This window comes from Canis lupus, chromosome 2, assembly GCF_048164855.1.
Source record: "Canis lupus baileyi chromosome 2, mCanLup2.hap1, whole genome shotgun sequence".
NCBI lineage: Eukaryota > Metazoa > Chordata > Mammalia > Carnivora > Canidae > Canis > Canis lupus.
In genome coordinates this window covers 14,960,845-14,978,824 of record NC_132839.1, presented here as the reverse complement: position 1 = coordinate 14,978,824, position 17,980 = coordinate 14,960,845, and the positions used below count along the sequence as shown (strand labels likewise).

Here is a 17,980-nt window from a genome sequence, read left to right as displayed (position 1 = left end):
ATGTAGTTTAGCCCCAGGTCCTGTAAGAGATGGGTTTGGTGAGCATCTAGCTGAGCTCTGTTGTATATACAGAGGGATTCCTGACCCATAATTGAGAAGCATCAGGCCTAACTTTGGAAATCTTCTCTTTGGAACTCACTCTCTTTTTCGCTTGCTGTGGTAAAGGAATTTGCACACCACTAATTTAGCTGTTCCCTAAACAAGCCATGATCTTCCATGTCTCTATACCTTCACATGTGATTTGCATAGGATGTCTGTCCATTCTTTTTAAAACTCTTTCCCTTTACCTCCTTTCTCTTCTTCCATATCTAGCAATTCCTCCCCATCCTTAAGACCCAAGACGATGTTCTTCTTCTATGAACTTCTCTCTGATGGCACACAGGCACGGATCTTTTCTTAATGTTCACTGAACTTTATCCTTGTACTTTGTACCTACCTCTGTTACTGAATGTGTGAGCCTGTATTATAATTATTTAAGGAACCAGTATGTTTTCAAAGGATTGGGTGGTTAATATTCACAAATAGTGACCATTAATTATAGACTTAGTTTCTCAAAGGTAACACTTGAATCTTACCTTAGTATCTCCCATGCCTGCCTAGCACAGCCTGGCTCAGTTACTCAATATCAGAGGAGAAAATGAATACTGTCTCTCTTCCTGCCAGTTGCCAGTCCCCCTCCCCCCTTTTCATATGGTTGTAAAAACATAGAACATAAAATTTGCCATCTTCACCATTTTTAAGCATACATTACCGTAGTGTTTACTATATGCATCTTATCTCTAGAACTTCTTCATCTTGCAAAACTGAAACTCTACTCCTTGAACAACTCTCTATTTCCTCCTACCCCCAGCCCTTGGAAACCACTTACCATTCTTTCTGTTTCTAAGAGTTTGACTACCTGATGTGAGTAGAATAATGCAGTATTTGTCTTTTTGTGACTGACCTGTTTCACTTTAGCATAATGCCTTCAAGATTCATTCATGTTGTAACATATGACAGGATTTCCTTTTTTCAGTCCAAATATTTCTTTTTTTTTTAAAGGTCCAAATATTCATTGTAGGTACATACCACATTTTCTTTATCCATTCATCCATTCTGGTGTCTTTGTTTTTGACCTATGGTTACTTGAGGGGACTGACAAGAAAATATATTTTCTGTTGACCCAAGAGAAAAGGTGATCCTATACTCTTAAATATTTCAGGATGGCTTATATTGTAGAGACTAAAAGAGAAATTATACTTAGAGCGAGGAAAATTAGATTTAAAAAAAAATCAGTGACTACAGAAAGAATGCCTCTTGCTGTACGCTATGAGCATGAGAAACTGTATTATACTGCTTCCAACTGAGCAACTAGGGCCCATCATAAAAAGCTGTTCACATTCCAAAGGCCTCTTACCCTAGTCTTTTCACTGCCCTAGTCAGTACCTCAATACTTCTTCAGTACCTCATATCCTCAAAATAGCTCTTTTGAGAAAAGAAATTTTAAAGTAGGCCAAAAATAAATAAGGAAAGGGATAAAAAACTCAACACAGAGCACTTGTGAGAATTTTCATGTTTATGGAGAAGCTGAGTCCCACAATAACCTCTGGCCCTTCTTCTCGGTATTAGTGAATTCCAGTGTTCATTTGCATTAAGTTAGTTTGGCCCTTTAGCGACATTCATAACCTTTACTTCAGTGCGTTATCATGAAAGAATCTAAAGTATCCTTGCATTAAGCATGATCGTTATTTTTTCAGTTGGTCTAAGGATCTATTAATTAAATATGTAGCTTTAACGTGTACTGAAAACCTCCAAGTAAGCTAGCATTCATCTTGTAAACAAGTTAAACACCCCACACATAACTTCTTTTTAAAACCATCGCAGTAAGAACCCCAGCACTTAAAAAAAAAAAAAAGAAAAAAAAGGAAAAAAGAAAAAAACCTAACCCTGCAGTTTTGGTAAAATATGCCAAATATAGCCTGAAATAGTAAATAATCCCTCAAAAGCGATGTTAGCAAATTAATTGGTGTGTGAACAAAGACCCCTTTCTACACTAGCATGAATGTTGCCTTTATTTTTTTTTTCTCACAAGTATGATTTTAGAAAACAGCTGTAGTGCATGTTGACAAATGACAAAGCGGCAGACGTGGTAAAACATTTTCCGTCAAGGCCAAGGGGGGTGGGGGGGAATGGGGCTGCCGGAGCGGCCAACGGGCTTGAACGCCTAGCTTCCCTAACCTCTTCCCCCAGGCTTTAGGGAGCGGGGGCCTCAGCGCCCCACCCCCTTCCCCCGGCTCCGGTTACAGCCTCTCGAGTTGAGCAAACTTGCTGCAGGCGGATCGGCGATCAGGAGATCTCCGGCTTGGGCGCTGCATTTATTAATTTATATTGCGCGGGGCCCTGCGCGGGCTGCTCCTTTGTACCCGGCGCCGCCGCCTGGGCCGGGGAGGGGGGAGCGCGCCCGACCCCCGAGGCCAGCACGTGCTGCGCCCGCCCGCCAGGCCCGCCGAGGGGGCGGAGGCCCCGGCTTCTCTCCGGAGCCGCTCTCCGCCAGGAGGAGGGGCGGCGGCGGCGGCGGCGGGAGGCGACAGCTGCCCGGCCCAGGGAGCGCGGCGGGACCGGCGGCCGCGGCGCCCGGCTAAGGGGCGGCGGGAGGCGGGAGGCGGGAGCGGCGGGCCGCGCGGGATGGCCCCGGGCCCTTCCTGACTGGCTGGCCGCGCGCACACGGCCCGGCCCGCACGTCCCCGCCCGCGGGGGCCCGCTCTGCGTCGGCCGCGCCGCGGTGGAGGCGCGCGAGGGGGACGCGGCCGGGGATGAGCTGACTGCGGGGAAACAGCCGCCGCCGGGCCCCGAGAGGCCGCCGGAGCCGCTCGCCTCCGAGTCGCCGCCCTGCCCTTGCATCCGAGATCATGTACGTACGCGCCGCGGTCCTGCCATTGTCTGCGCCCCGGCGCGCGCCGTGCGCCCCGGCCCGAGGGGCTCCCGCTGCTCCCCGCCGCGCGCCTGCTGCCCCCCGCTCGAGGGGCCCCCGCTGCTTCCCGCCACGCTCCTGCTGCCCCCCCCCCGGCCCGAGGGGCCCCCGCTGCTCCCCGCCGCGCGCCTGCTGCCCACCCCCCCCCCCCCACGCCCGGCGGGTCCCGCTCGGACCGCGCTCCTGCTCCCCACCCCGCCCGCCTGCCCCGCTCGGACTGCGCCTGCTGCCCTCGCCCCCTCTCTGCCGTGCAGGTCCATCCACATCGTGGCGCTGGGGAACGAGGGGGACGCGTTTCACCAGGACAGCCGGCCGTCGGGGCTCATCCGCACTTACCTGGGGAGAAGCCCGCTGGTCTCGGGGGATGAGAGCAGCTTGTTGCTGAGCGCGACCAGCACGGTGGCGCGGCCGGTGTTCACCGAGTATCAGGCCAGCGCGTTCGGGAATGTCAAGCTGGTGGTCCACGACTGTCCCGTCTGGGTAAGCGGCGGCAGCTGCTCCGTGCCCAGACGGCGGGGCTCTGCTTCCCGCCCCCCCCCCCACCTCCTCCTCCTCTCTCCTCTCCTCTTTCATGGATGTGGACCGGCTGGGTCACCTGGGTAGAGTTTTTAGACATTTGGGGGCAAATCTTTGTCTTCCTTTGTTTCCCCAGGCAGGGGGCAGCCCTGGGGGAGAACAGTCGTGGAAGGTGAAAAAAGCCCCAGTGGCAACATGGAGCACTTACTCGTATGCTTCGCCGCCGTAGGCTGTCCCTTGGTAGCTGGCAGTTGACTGTGACAACCCCCAGGGACAGGGTCACTAAGCTTCACCAGCAGAGAGCAATGTTTTTTCATGCCTACCCCGTGGGTGATAGTGTAATATTAGTGTTCTAAAAATAAAGTCCTCTGTAAGCTTAACTCAAGCAAAAATAAATTTCACTGGGACAGTTCAGGACTAGGACCCCTGGAAAGGAGAGGAAGACACAGGAGCTGAGAATGGATTTTAAACCACTCCTTTATAAAGCTATCCCCCTTTGGACATTTTAATTAGCGTTTTTAATTTTAATAATGCGGATACTCCTGAGATATTAGCTTATTTGTTTTCAGTGACTCATAAATCAGAAATAAGAACGCTGGTTGGAATTTTCAGAAAGCTTTAAAATTTGCAATAATTAAAAGAAGTATAAAATTCTAGTCTGATTCTTAAGTGCTTCATAAAAGGAGAAAATATATTCTGAAGTTGATAAAATTCTACTCTGATTCTTGAGTGCTTCATAAAAGGAGAAAGGACTCTTTGACACAAATATTTTCAGTAGGCAGTATAATAATACACAGTAACTATTTAAATGTTTTCACTAAATCTTATTTGAAAATTTCTGATTCTTTACTGCTTTTGGAGTTATAACTAAAGCTGAAGATTGTATTTTTTTTGAAGGTTGTATTTTATAACAGAAGAAAGCTTAGTGTCTGAAAAAGAGTGTAAATTATCTTTATGTGAGATTTTACATTTTTTTAAAAAGACTTTGTTATTTATTCATGAGAGAAACACAGAGAGAGGCAGAGACACAGGCAGAGGGAGAAGCAGGCTTCATGCAGGGAGCCTGATGTGGGACTTGATCCCAGGTCTCCAGGATCAGGCCCTGGGCCGAAAGCAGGCGCTAAACTGCTGAGCCACCCAAGGATCCCCAAGATTTTACATTTAAACAGCAATTTTAAAAAGCTGAATTATGTGCTATAGGGAACTAATACACGTTTCTAAAGGAATGTGTGGAATGTAAGTAGAAAAATTACTTATGCAAATTACAGGAAGAAAAGATCTCTACCTCAAATGATCAGTTAAAGGATATTTCTGTTAATGAGCTGAAATAAATGAAAAACAGGTTTGTTTGTTTGTTTTCAATAAGTGGGATGGCATTAAACTCCCTTTTATGACAGTGATGATGCCAATCTTAAGAAGCATCGGTAAAGAACTTACTGGCTGGATTCCATGCGAGCAAATGAAATACCTCTTTTATTTTGGCCATTTCATTGTGAAAAATCATACAGTCTAAAAACTTACTGGGTTTACATGCAGTTGAACAAATGATGTGAATGAGTGAATAGAGTAAATAAATTGGAACAAATGAGTGAATAAAGTAAATAAATGTAGAGAAAATAAACTGAATTAGGATGTTAGGATTACCTTTCCTGTTTTTTTTCTTTGAGCTGTTAACTCTTTCCTGTTTATGTTGTTAATTTAGCAAAAAACAGTACTTGTAATCCCATGTATTGTAGTAAATGAAATCTTCCAAATGTATTAAAATAAGCCTCTGTAGTCTAGATTTTTGCCTTATACTCAGCGTTGTTTTTTATCTTGCTTATCAACTTTTATGTGTTTAGACTCTGGTCCTGTTTAAGGCATTAAGTTTTGGTACATGTTTTTGGGTTATAAAGATCTTCAAGCATTAGGGAACATACTTATAGAGCTTCTCTTTGTAAGGTGCTTCTCTTTTCTTAGTGGTAAGTAAAAGTCCATCAGAGATATTCAAGTTGACTGTATTTATCAGCTGATACTTGATGTGTACTGAAACAGTATATTCAGTATAGCAAAACAGCACAGGTTTGGATATTTCAGATCCCTACATTGCTACTTAGTGGCTTTCCTTGGTGAGTCAACTATCTTCACCTAGCCCTATTTTTCCTATGTATAAGATGAAAAGACTCCCTGCCTCCTAGAGCAATGCTGAAGAGTAGATGAGATAAATGAGATAGTATATGTAAAGTTTTTAGGCTAGAAACCGACATGTAGTAGGTATTCAGTAGTGGTAGCTCCTATAAAAACAACAATGTGTTTATTACAATGTTAGTATAGTCATGTATCGCTTATACTAAGCAAAAATAAAGTTTCCTGCACATCATTCAACATTTACACAAATACAATCTACCGAGCCAGCAGTGTTATTACTTAGTAGGTGCTGTATCTGCAGCCCCACAGTGAAGTAGAATAAAATTTCGTTTTGCTGTAAAAAAATTAGATTATTTTTTTAAAATGATGAGTTCCATTCTCCCAATGTGGCTCCAAGCTTCGCGTTGCATAACCTCCTAGAGGAAATCCTGGAACTGATTTACAAGGGGTGGGAGAATTTGATTTCCTTCGCATTTCTAGAAACCAGGGGAACATTTTCTCTTTGACATAGTTTGGTTAAAGATGTGGTGTTGTTTCCCTGGGATTGGAATGAGATAGCTTGTGCTTCTCTTTTCTAGTTTCTTCTGTAGATCTGTAACCTCACTCTGGATTCTTGCCGTATATATTTGGCACATTTAACATAGATGTACTTTGGATTCGTTTTATGTAGTTCATTATTTAGTATGTCTCTCTCAAACCTACCCTCCTCTTTCTGTGCAGTTATTTTATTTCTAGATCTTTTCCTGTTTACCAGAAATATTCCACAAAAAGCAGTGAGGTCATTTTCTTGGGCAGGGTTTGAAACTGATTTGTGTTAAAAATAAAATTATTTATAATCTTTATATCCTTGTGTGATAATGATCCCAAAACACATTTTCTCATGACATTTTCCTCTGAATGTCTCCTTTTTTCCCAGTATACCTCTCCAGTAACTCTGGAATTTTAAACTATTTGGAATGGAAAGAGCAGTTACTTTTGATTTGTTCTCTCAGAGTTAAATGTTGGTCCTACTCCTGTTTCGTTTTTGTTGTTTTTTATTCCATTCATCTGACTGTGTTTCTCTTTCTTTGTTATACTTGTTACCCTGTTATGCCTGTATACTTTGAACTTGGATACTATAACAGATACAGTTGGAACTGAATGGGTTTGTGGTTTGGGATTTGGAATTAGCGTAGAGCTCTGCTGGGAAGCTTTCACAGTTTCTTGATCCGTGTCCCACTTCACTTCTCCCCTCTCTTGGTTCAAGTTTGAGACTTTGTCTTTGGTGTTTTTATATTCCCATAATTTGCCTGGTTTTCTTTTTTGGTCCTTTTAAATCTTCCCTTTTAAATGCTCCTGTTTTCAATAAGGTGTTTGTATCTAAAAATTCTGCAGTTGTTTTTACTCTGAATGTACTTGTAGGAAGTGGGTGGGTTGGGGTGGCTATAGGGATTTGGGAGAGGCTTTGCTGGAGACCGTGGAGGTACTGGTGAGAAGCAGCTCTCTTCGCAAAAGGGCATTACTGTGCAACATTTCTCCTGAATCTTCTGTCATAGGGTAAAAGCTCTGTCACATGGATCTTGATTGACTGATTCTAGTATTATTACCCTGTTTTGGTCTCATATTTCATAGCTCAAACTTTCATAGCCCAACAGTTTTTGGACATTTTAGCCACATCCAACTGTTTTCTTAATCTAGCCTTATTATATCCTGGAAGTACACACCAAAGGCCACATGAAAGGACAAATCTGATTAATAGTTAACTAGAATATGAGAAGAAAGCTTCTAATGCATATTAAGCAGTGGCATTAAGATATTTATTTTTCTTATGCTCCTATTCACATAAAATCTTTGAAAAAATACTTCTAAAACATCAAAGCTTTTAAGGAGTAGGCTTCATAAAAATTAGTTTTGGCCCAAATTCTAAATGTAAATATTATTAACTGTAGCCCACAAGTAAAAATTTCAAAACTGGTAGGATTATCCTGAATTTTTAACTTACATAAGGTAAATACATGAATTGAAAATCTGTTCCTTCCCGTGTTGACACCTTATAATACATAGTAGCTTTTTATGAAACATATGTCCCTGTACATACACATATACTATACATATACAGTACTGTCAAAGGATGGATAAAGTTGAAAAGCATATATAAATTTTGAAAATATATGTAAAATATATGGAACTCCACAGAATTCACTATGTATTGCAGTTTAAAACACCAAACAATCCTTCAGTGTCTAATTGGGTCACAGAAAATCCTTTGAAGCTTCCTTACTCATACTGATGCTCTGGCATTGAAAGCTGTAGTGTTAATTTTCAAAATTATTAGGTGATAAAAATATGGCATAATTTTAAAACAAAGTGCTTATTTTTTAAGTACAAATATTGAAAGAGGCTGCTTATTTCATCAGACTCTCAGTAATTGTCTAGCTCTGTTTTACAGTACAACTACACTGTTGTCTAGGCTAAATGAATACATGAGAATAGAAGAGTTGGACGGCTTCAAACATTTTTAATTCTATACAGTTACTTATTTAAAAATAAGTTCTTTTTATGAATTCAAAAAATTAAACTATAGCAAAAATTTTTGTATGTTCCATTTTATTTCATGATTGATTTGAAGACAAGTAGACTAAAGAATGCTCTTTGCATTTTTGTTTAGGACATTTTTGACAGTGATTGGTATACCTCTAGAAACCTCATTGGGAGCGCCGACATCATTGTGATCAAATACAACGTAAATGACAAGTTCTCATTCCATGAAGTAAAGGATAATTATATTCCAGTGATAAAAAGGGCATTAAATTCAGTTCCAGTAATCATTGCTGCTGTTGGTACCAGACAAAATGGTAAGTATTTTTTTTTTTTATGATAAGAGTGTAGGTGCCATGTTAACTTTAAATAGTGCTAAGTTCATTAATGGTTAATATGGGGGGCGGTTTGTGTGTGGAAAAAATGACTGTGTTCAAATGCCAGCTGTTATCTCTTCATCACTAGATATGATAGTGAGACATCAAAGGAAAGTGTCACAAACTACTGCTGTGATTCTGATGGTTACAAATTTGTCTTCTAAATTGCTCTTCTACAGTAGTGAAGGAAGTTGGTAACTATATTCTTCTGATACAGGAGAGGTCTTGGGCTGGCGCTGAGCTCTGCAAGTCTTTTTCTGACATTGTGAAGGTCTGTCCAGTGGGAAGGATGGCCCAATTCTGCATGAGGAGTTGGGCTTATGAGTAGGATTTTTACGTAGCTAGGAATGAGAGCCCAGAAGAGGCTGATGGCACTGCCTGAGAGAGAGGATCATTTACATCATGGCTGATGGATTCATTTGGTTCAGTCAGTTCCAAAAGTTACAGTTAGATGTCCTAGAGATGGGATCCCTGGGTGGTGCAGTGGTTTAGCACCTGCCTTTGGCCCAGGGTGCGATCCTGGAGACCCGGGATCGAATCCCACGTCGGGCTCCCGGTGCATGGAGCCTGCTTCTCCCTCTGCCTATGTCTCTGCCTCTCTCTCTCTCTCTGTGTGACTATCATAAGTAAATAAAAATTAAAAAAAAAATAGATGTCCTAGAGCCAACTCAGAGTTCGCTTTGATTTGGTGGTAGTTTGATAGTTCTTTTTAGTGGTATTTCCTCAGTAAAGCTGTCTATAAAATTTGATTCATTTTTTTTCCCTTTCATTAGGGTACATACAGCAAAGTAAAGGACACAAAGTTCACTAGGTACCCTGAGGGCAGCTTAACGTATTTTTACATGTATATGCATCCATGCATCCATCTCACAGGTCAAGATATAGAACATTTGCCTCACTGTGGAAGGCTGTCTCATGCCTCTTCTCAGTTAACAGCCCCCCTCCCCAGAGATGACTGCTGTTGTGACTTCTAACAGTATAGATTAGTTTTGCTTATTCTAGAACTTCATACACATGGAGTTATACCATACATAGTATCTTGTGTCTAATTTCATAATACTGACATCTGTCCATGTTGCACTTATCTACAATTTGTTATTTTGCTGTGTATTTTTCAGTTGTGTGAATGTACTGTAATATATTTATTCATTCTCCTTTTCATGATGCTCAAGTTGTTTCCTAGGAGTAGGATTTGGGGTCATAGTAATAGGGTAGGTATATGTCTAGCATTAGAAGACACAAATGAAGCAGGCTTGACCGTTCCTTAACCCCACATCCCCTCTACTTCCCTGTTTCTTTTTATTGCTGGCCTCTATTCTTGAAAGAGTCATCCACACTTCCTGAGTCCACTTCCTGACTTCCCATTTATTCTTCAGTCCACTACAGTCTGACTTTGACTTTCATAATTACATTGGGTTTGTTCTTACTCAGGGTTACCAGTTAAATGCTTATTGCCAAATTTGATTTCCATTTAATTTATACTTTAATTTATATTTTAATAACAATTTACCCTTTGAGGTTATTCAAACACATCTGTCCTTCCAGTTAAAAAAGCTACTCTTTCTTTTTTGTTTAATTCTATGTCTTCTTACTGGTCAACACCCCCCTGTACCCCACTCCCATGTATTGAACCAACACATCCTTAGTTGTTACCAGGGCTCCATCCTTTGGCTTCACCTCTTCTTGCTGTTTACTCTGACCTTGAATCTGTTAATCTGTTGCTCTACCTTCTCCTGTATACACACTGATGAATACCCAGTTTGTTTCTCTGGCTCTAGTTTCTCTTCCTACCAATATCATCACAGAATCTTCCTGTTTTCTGCTGAATTCCCTGTCTTGCGGAGTGATGCCAAGCCTATCCATTCACCCAAACTAGGTTCATCCAACCGAACTTTCTTCCCATTCCCCATATCCAGTGGACTAAGAAGCTCTTTTGGTTTCACATTTCAGATAAACCCCAAATTCATTGCTTTCTCTGTACCTTCATTGGATTTCAGATCCTAGTCCTTTAATTATCTGTCATAGTGGCCTTCTTTTGGCCTAAAGGGGCAGTTCCTGATCTTGTAGGACCTGCAACTACACACACACACACACACACACACACACACACACTTAGAATGAGAAAAGGAAGCATGACAAGTTGCAAATCTAAAGAGCTGTCAAATACTACAAACATCTAAAAAATATTTCTATTATTTAACAGCTTGACATTTTTAAAATTTTTCTTATATTTGCTGCATAGTCTTCGATTACTTCTTCATATGATAACCACTTTTGATTTTTTATATATAGAGAAGAAAATTATACTTAGTTTTTCTTCTAGTGTATTTCTTCATTATTCACATCTTTTTGGTGCTGGGCACTGTAGTTTGTGTTGTGTTCCTCTTTCGGCTTGGCATCTTTTTATTTTAAGAAGATTTTATTCATTTATTTGACAGAGAGAGAGAGAGAGAGAGAGCACGCGCGCATAGGCAGGGGGAGTGGCAGGCAGAGAGAGAGAAGCAGGCGTCCTGTGGAGCAGGAGCCTGACTTGGAGCTCCATCCCCCAGGACTCTGGGATCATGACTTGAGCTGAAGGCAGACACTTAATCCACTGAGCCACCCAGGTGCCCCCAGCTTGGCATCGCTGTCTCAAACACCAAGTGAGTCTACACAGTGGGTAGGAGAAGCATTGCTGTCCTGTGTATCAGGACAGTTGTCAAACATTTAACTGTACAAGGAAGTGAGTGCAAACCACAGATAATATCTCACTAAACCTAAATTTAAATTCCCATTCGTAGGATCCCCAAAATGCCTGTCATCACTCCCAAGCTGCCTGACATAAAAGTGAGTTGGAGTGGAAAGAGACAATGGCCTTAAGTATAGTTAGAACCTCTTATTTTGCAAATTTTACAAAACTATATAACTATGTGAAAGAATATTGCTCAGGTTTCTCCCACAGCTTTGGAAAGGACCCATGAGACAGGGGCCCTGACACTTAGGCTTCATCAGCTTTATGGTAAATGGACCCTCTCACCTATTCCTGCTTTGCCGCTTTCTGAAATAAATCCTCACAATAATCATCCTAGAGTATAAATCAGATCATGGTAGTCAACACTTTAAATTATTTAGAAACTTTCTTCTTTTTCCCTTTTATTTGCTAAATTTCAAACCCAAGAAAATTGACCAGAATAGAACAGTGAACCCTAGGGATCTCTCTCATTCTCTCTCTCTCTCTCTCTCACACACACACACTTTCTCTCTCTCTCTCTCTCTCTCTTTTTTTTTTCCATTTGGGAGTAAATTCTAAAATTAATGGGATTTCTTATGTCCTAATTACTTAAGCATGTATTGTCTAAGAGCCATTTTCCTTCAACCATAATGCAATTACCATTTAAGAAATGTGACATACTATTATCTATTATACTATTATATATTTTTTTTAAGATTTTATTTATTTATTCATGAGAGACACAAAGAGAGGCAGAGACATAGGCAGAGGGAGAAGCAGGCTCCCTGTGGGGAGCCCACTGGGGGACTCAATCCCAGGACCCAGGGATCACAACCTGAGCTGGGATTACAACCTGAGCTGAAGGCAGACCTCAACCACTATTACACTATTTTTTTAAAAGATTTTATTTATTTATTCATAAAGACACAGAGACAGAGAAAGAGAGGCAGAGACACAGGCAGAGGGAGAAGCAGACTCCATGCAGGGAGCCTGATGTGGGACTTGATCCCGGGTCTCCAGGATCACACCCCAGGCTGCAGGCAGCGCTAAACCACTGTGCCACCCGGGCTGCCCACTATTATACTATTATACTATTATTTTAAGTATAATCCACATTCACATTTTCCCAATTGTTCCAAAGCTGTTTTTTCCTAAATCCAGGATGAAATTAGGGACTATATATTGCATTTAATTGTTATGTCTCTCTAGTCTCTTTTAATCCACAACAGTTCCCCAGCTTCTTTTTGGTCTTTTGTAATATTGACATTTTTAAAGAATTTAAGCCCATTATTTTGCATAATCCTTTAGTTGTGATAACTGTAGTTGCAAAATAGTGATTTTCTATCATTCCACCTACACTTATTAGTTTTTATTCTTCTGTAAATAGAGCTTTCCCTTCTCTCTGCTCCCACATCTTTCTTTTAGAATCATGATTCATGGATTTGTTTTTTTTTTTTTTTTAAGATTTATTTATTTATTCATGATAGAGAGAGAGAGAGAGGCAGAGACACAGGAGGAGGGAGAAGCAGGTTCCATGCCGGGAGCCCGACGCGGGACTCAATCCCAGGACTCCAGGATTGCGCCCTGGGTCAAAGGCAGGCGCTAAACCGCTGAGCCACCCAGGGATCCCCCATGGATTTGTTTTTTATATTCAATATTTTATAATCTGTTCTCATTATTCTTTTTATTGCTCATATTATACCAAATTTGCATGGAGGGAGTCTTTCCAAGCTAGTTCCAATTAATTTTTGAGTGCTTCCTTATTTTCTGGCATAAGATGTTCCAGGCTCACCTTATATTGCTTGCCCCACCCTGGAATCAGTCAGGGAGCCCTGGTTCCATTTAGTGAACAATGATGTTTAGAAACCAAGATCTGGGCTTTCGGGGTGCTCATAAGTTTAAATGTCATTGCTTCAAGGCCCTTTCACTGGATAATCATAAATATATATATATATATATATATACACACACACACACACATATATATGTATATATTAATACATATTTTTTAATCATGAGTTCCCATTGATATTTTTTTCCAATTCAGTATTTGCATCTCATTTCAATAATTTTCTCTTGTGAAGTCTTACCTAAAATACAAGATCCTTCATTATCTAGCTCCTGATTCCTTCTGGAACCTTGTAGGCATGATCTTTTGTATCTTATGTACAGACATACTGAACTACTTGAACTTAATGTGTTTCATTAGATCTGAGAAAGTCTCAACTTCATGATTTCTTCAGATATCACCTTCCCTCCCATTTTCTCTATTCTGTCCTTTTTGGATGCTTATTAGACTGATATTGAAACTTCTAGATCTCTCCTCTGTTTCTCCTATCTTTTATATTTCCCAACCTTTATTTCTCGGTGTTTTATTATAGGAGAATTCTTTGGTCTTTTTTCCCCAGCTCGCAAATTACTTCTGCTATGTCTATCCTGCTCTTTTGCATTATTACATTTTGAAAAATTTCCACATCTTTTCATATCCAAGATCTCTAATTGGTTGTTTTTCGCAATTTCTTCTTCCTGTTTTAAGAATGTAAATACTTTAAAAAGAAAACCTGTCTCAATTAATTATACTTAAGATTCTGTTTTGAATATTTTATTAAGTTTTGTCTTGAGGAGGGCATTCTAAGTCTTTTCATTTGATGAAATTTTATTACATAGTATGGATACTTCCTAAATGTTGGATAATTCTTAATTTGCCTAGTTTCGCAGTATAGCTCCTCTGTTGGATTAACGACTTTTTCCTCCTCTGCCCAACTGCTCTTTGAGGTCGGGGTGGGAGTTAGAGCTTATATCAGATCTTCAGGCCTACCTGCTTCCATTGGGGTCTCCAACTGATGTCCGTTGAGTTGTCCATGGGCCTCCATGTTGCTCCCTCGTCTTTGAGCATTGAGTGTTCTTGATGTTGCCCAGTGTGTGACTTCCTACCTGTCCTTTGAGCTTCAGCTTTCCTTCTTTGGTCTTTTGCTGCCTTCGGCCTTTTATACACTCCTAGTTTCTCTCCTCTTAATTTTTGAGTATGTATGTGTGTATCTCCCTTCCTCCATCCCCCACCCCTCCCTTTCTTCCTTTCTTCCATTTCTCTCTCACTTCTCCTTCCCTCTCCTTCCCTGTTAATTAATCATTTCTGTGATTTGGCAGGTAGAGGAGTTGCAGTGTGGGCTTAGCTTGCCATTTTGAAACTGGAAGCTAATGTGTTGTTTTTTTCTTATACCCAGACTTCTGCATATGTTGTACCCTCTGGTGGGAGTGCCCTTCTGCACAACTCCTGTTATATCTGCATGACAAATTCATACTTATCCAATAAATCAGTGCCTCTTTGTGAAGACTTCCATAATGCCCAGGCAGAGTTAATTTCTTCTCTTCTGTTCCCATAGTGATTTTGCATACCTTATTTTAGTATTTATTATATTCATTATATTATGATTTGTAGTCATGCCTGTGTTGGCTCAGTTGACTATGAGTTTTCATCTGTGTTTATTTCTTGTTTGATATATGGTAGGTACTCAGTAAACATTTGTTCAATTAGTGGATGACTGGTTTTAAACAAGGTGAAATTAATTTCACATGTAGATGTGATTGCAAAGTAATTACCAAGGTAAATCTGATATTCCACCTGAGGACTCTTATTGCTTCCTTCCCCCAGTCCCTTGCAATACACGAAGCTGTGCTGGGTATTCTCCTGGTAATTCCTCTCTTGAGTTCTTGAGAATTAGTTCAGCAAACACAGTCAGTCTCATCATTTTCCTTTGTTACACGTGTTTTGATAAGCTTGACTTGTATGTCGTCTTCATCACATTTGGCTTTGAGCAAATTTTTGGCTTTTACTAAATATTGAACGTCTTTAAAAGAGAATTTTTTTTTCTGAACATGCCTAGGGGTATCCATAGCCTTAAGCTCCCCAAAATGAGCGTCCCATCTTTTCTTTTTGAAGTCCTGATGGAGTTGAGTAGATTGCTAGGCTAGAATTCTTAAAAGGATTTCTAAAACTTTCTTGCAGTTGACAACATTGTAAGAATCACCCTGCAGATCCTGAAAGCCACTGCTTTCAAAGAGATGCCATTCATTTTAATTTCAGATTTATAGTCTGTTTGCTTTAAAAAAAATAGGTATTTGTGATAATACTTTAAGAGATGTCACATAAGAGAAGGAAAAAAGACTACAATGTTAACTAGAAGTGTAACACTGATGCCTAAAGTCCCTGTGACCCTGAGGTAGGCTCACAGGAGTGATCTCCTGTAGAAGGCAGCACAATTTAAATTGTTTTGGCTCCTCTGATGGTTCCTGATGAAATGTATTATGTAGGTTTATTTATTCTATAAATGTTTTGTTGGTTTTCATGCTGTCCCCGCCACATGATCACAAGATTTTTTTTTTTTTTTCCTTTTGGGCTCCTGTGAACAAAAAGCAATGTCTTCTGTGCCACAGAAGAGATGTGCAGACTAGATGTGAAGAGGAATTTTCTAGGACTGTGTGTCAGTAGGGGTCATTGGCTGTACACAATGGAAAACCCTGCTCAGCTGAGTTAAACCTGAAATTAGTTGGATTTTCTTTCAAATCCAGAGTTTTTGTTAAAAATTATTTTGTATTATGTTCACTTAATTTTTCACTTGAAACACTTTGCTTTATTTTTGTTTAGAATACAGTCTAATAAGATGGACTGCCTACTCACCCCATTCCATCAACATAAGGAGAGCTTTGTAGATATAAGAAGGCCTCTGTCTTCAGAAAATCAAAGGCACTGTTTATGAATCTTTGTAAAGAATGTGAAATACCAATGTGTTATTTTTCAAGATAGGCTAAATTCTGTATAAAAACTTTATGTGCTCCGAACCCAAAATGATCTTGGAAAAAGTAAAAGCAAAAACTTAGAATTCATGGCTTAATTTTGAGAACCCATGCTTAACTTTGAAATCACTGTGTCTTTACTCAGACTAAATTTTTATCTTACCTTTTGATATCATTTTGCTTATCAGATAGAGCAAGTAACAGTTTTATCATTGTTTTTCCATCTCTGACACACAAAGAAACTTGGACAAGTCACTTATCTTCCCTGAGCCCCAGTTTCCTTCTCTGCAAAAGGAGGATGTAAATTTCTGAGCTCTAAAGTGCTTTCAATGAAGCTGAGATTATTGACATAGTTACATACATAGCACACACATGCACTAAATATCCTTTGTGTACATACACATGCTCCATCTATATGTACTTCATTGGTAAGGAATTTGCTGTGGGAAGTTGCCCAAATGTCCTTTTAAAAAAATTTTTTTTTAGATTTTATTTATTTTAGAGTGTGCGCAGGCATCCAGTGGAAAGAACAGAGAGAGAGGGAGAGGGAGGAGGAAAGAATCCCAAGCAGACTCCATGCTGAGTGAGGAGCCCCATATGAGGCCTGATCTCATGACCCAGAGATCATGACCTGAGGCAAAATCAAGAGTCAGGCGCTCATCCGACTGAGCCACACAGGTGCCCCCCAGATGCCTTTTGAGGGCCACTGTGCTTGCTCTGTTACCAGACTTGGCTGCTGCTGGCGCATGACTGAGTACCTTCCCCAGCATTACCTTGTGCTGATAGAAGCTGCTTGCTTACTCAAGATTCTTCTGCCCTTTCTCTGGTAGCCCTCATCTAATCACTGATTATCTTGATTGATTTAGGGACACAAAGGTCCAGCTGCCTTTCCCCAAATGGAGAACCATTCCAAAGGGCCATCTAAGCCCCAGCTCCCCTCCCCAGTAGGATCCACTGAGATCTTTGTTGTAGCTGTAATGCAGTTCGAATTTTTTCTCTGCCCAGTCCCACTTCCCTCACCCCTGAGAACATTTGTTCCCAGGATCATCCCCCCAATAAACCTCTTGCACACCAGTCTCCATCTCAGAGTCTGCTTCCCAGGGAAATGAATCTATAATAACATGCATTTCTAGGAATGGATTTATCCTCCTCTGACTTGGCTGCCATTTAAACAATGATATACATGATGTGTCATGAAACAAAACAAAGCTTGCTGATGAATTCAGAGTTGAACATACATTTTTAGCTTTTTTAAAGAGTGTCCTAAATATGTTGATCTACCACCTGCCCAGCCATACATCTGTATGTGGTACAACCATGATGTTTAGGATAGTTCACATTTTGAATAAATACTTTTTATTCCTTTAGTGTATGGTTTTTTTTAACCTTGAAGAGAAAGATAAAGTGATTGAATTTGATTTCTGCAGTCAAATACTTTAGGGTCTAATAATTGAAATGTCTGGATTAAGAAGAATGTACTTTAAATGAAACCTACAAAATTTTGCAGTCTTGAGGATTCAGATCTAATCAACTCAGTGAATGTATTTCAAGTTTATCACAAAAAAAAAAAAAAAAAGGAAAGAAAGGAAAAGAAAAAAAAGAGCTAACCGGCTGTTTTCCATGGTTTCTGTGGGCAACTGAAATTGTTAATTTGTATTGATACTCAGCATGTCAGGGTTGTATAAAAGGAAACATGTTCTCCATTCCTAGCTGATTGGTTTAATTGCTATAAAAGCCTTGATAATACATATTCACTTATTTTTAAGTTCTTCTGTTTTCTAAAATACTGTTTATTCTTCTTGCACTTAAAGCTTGTTTACTTTAGGGATGTTTCTATTAACACTGATGCTTTTTATTCAGAGTCTAGTGGATAGTGGAGTACCAAATGCCCCTGAACTATGGTTCTGTTATGAGCTGTTGATTTGTTGAAGGTTCAGGTTGCCTGTGCATATTTCTTTTCATGTTTAATTTCAAAGCTCTTTGTTCCTC

The 17,980-nt window shown here is 40.3% G+C and overlaps 2 protein-coding genes across 3 annotated transcripts in view; one reads left to right on the top strand and one right to left on the bottom strand.

The window, feature by feature from the left end:
- LOC140612798 (uncharacterized) overlaps positions 1-3,469 on the bottom strand; it is a 134,265-nt gene extending 130,796 nt beyond the window's left edge. The window contains exon 1 of the mRNA XM_072790900.1: positions 3,287-3,469. The gene's annotated coding sequence lies outside the window, so the exon portion shown is untranslated. The remainder of the gene's footprint in view (positions 1-3,286) is intronic.
- Positions 2,734-17,980, top strand: part of RHOBTB3 (Rho related BTB domain containing 3) — a 54,620-nt gene continuing 39,373 nt past the window's right edge. For both annotated transcript variants that reach the window (XM_072790884.1, XM_072790875.1), the window contains exons 1-3: positions 2,734-2,890; positions 3,205-3,430; positions 8,241-8,427. In XM_072790884.1, coding sequence (XP_072646985.1) covers positions 2,889-2,890; positions 3,205-3,430; positions 8,241-8,427 — 415 coding nt within the window. In that variant the 5' untranslated portion in view covers positions 2,734-2,888. The remainder of the gene's footprint in view (positions 2,891-3,204; positions 3,431-8,240; positions 8,428-17,980) is intronic.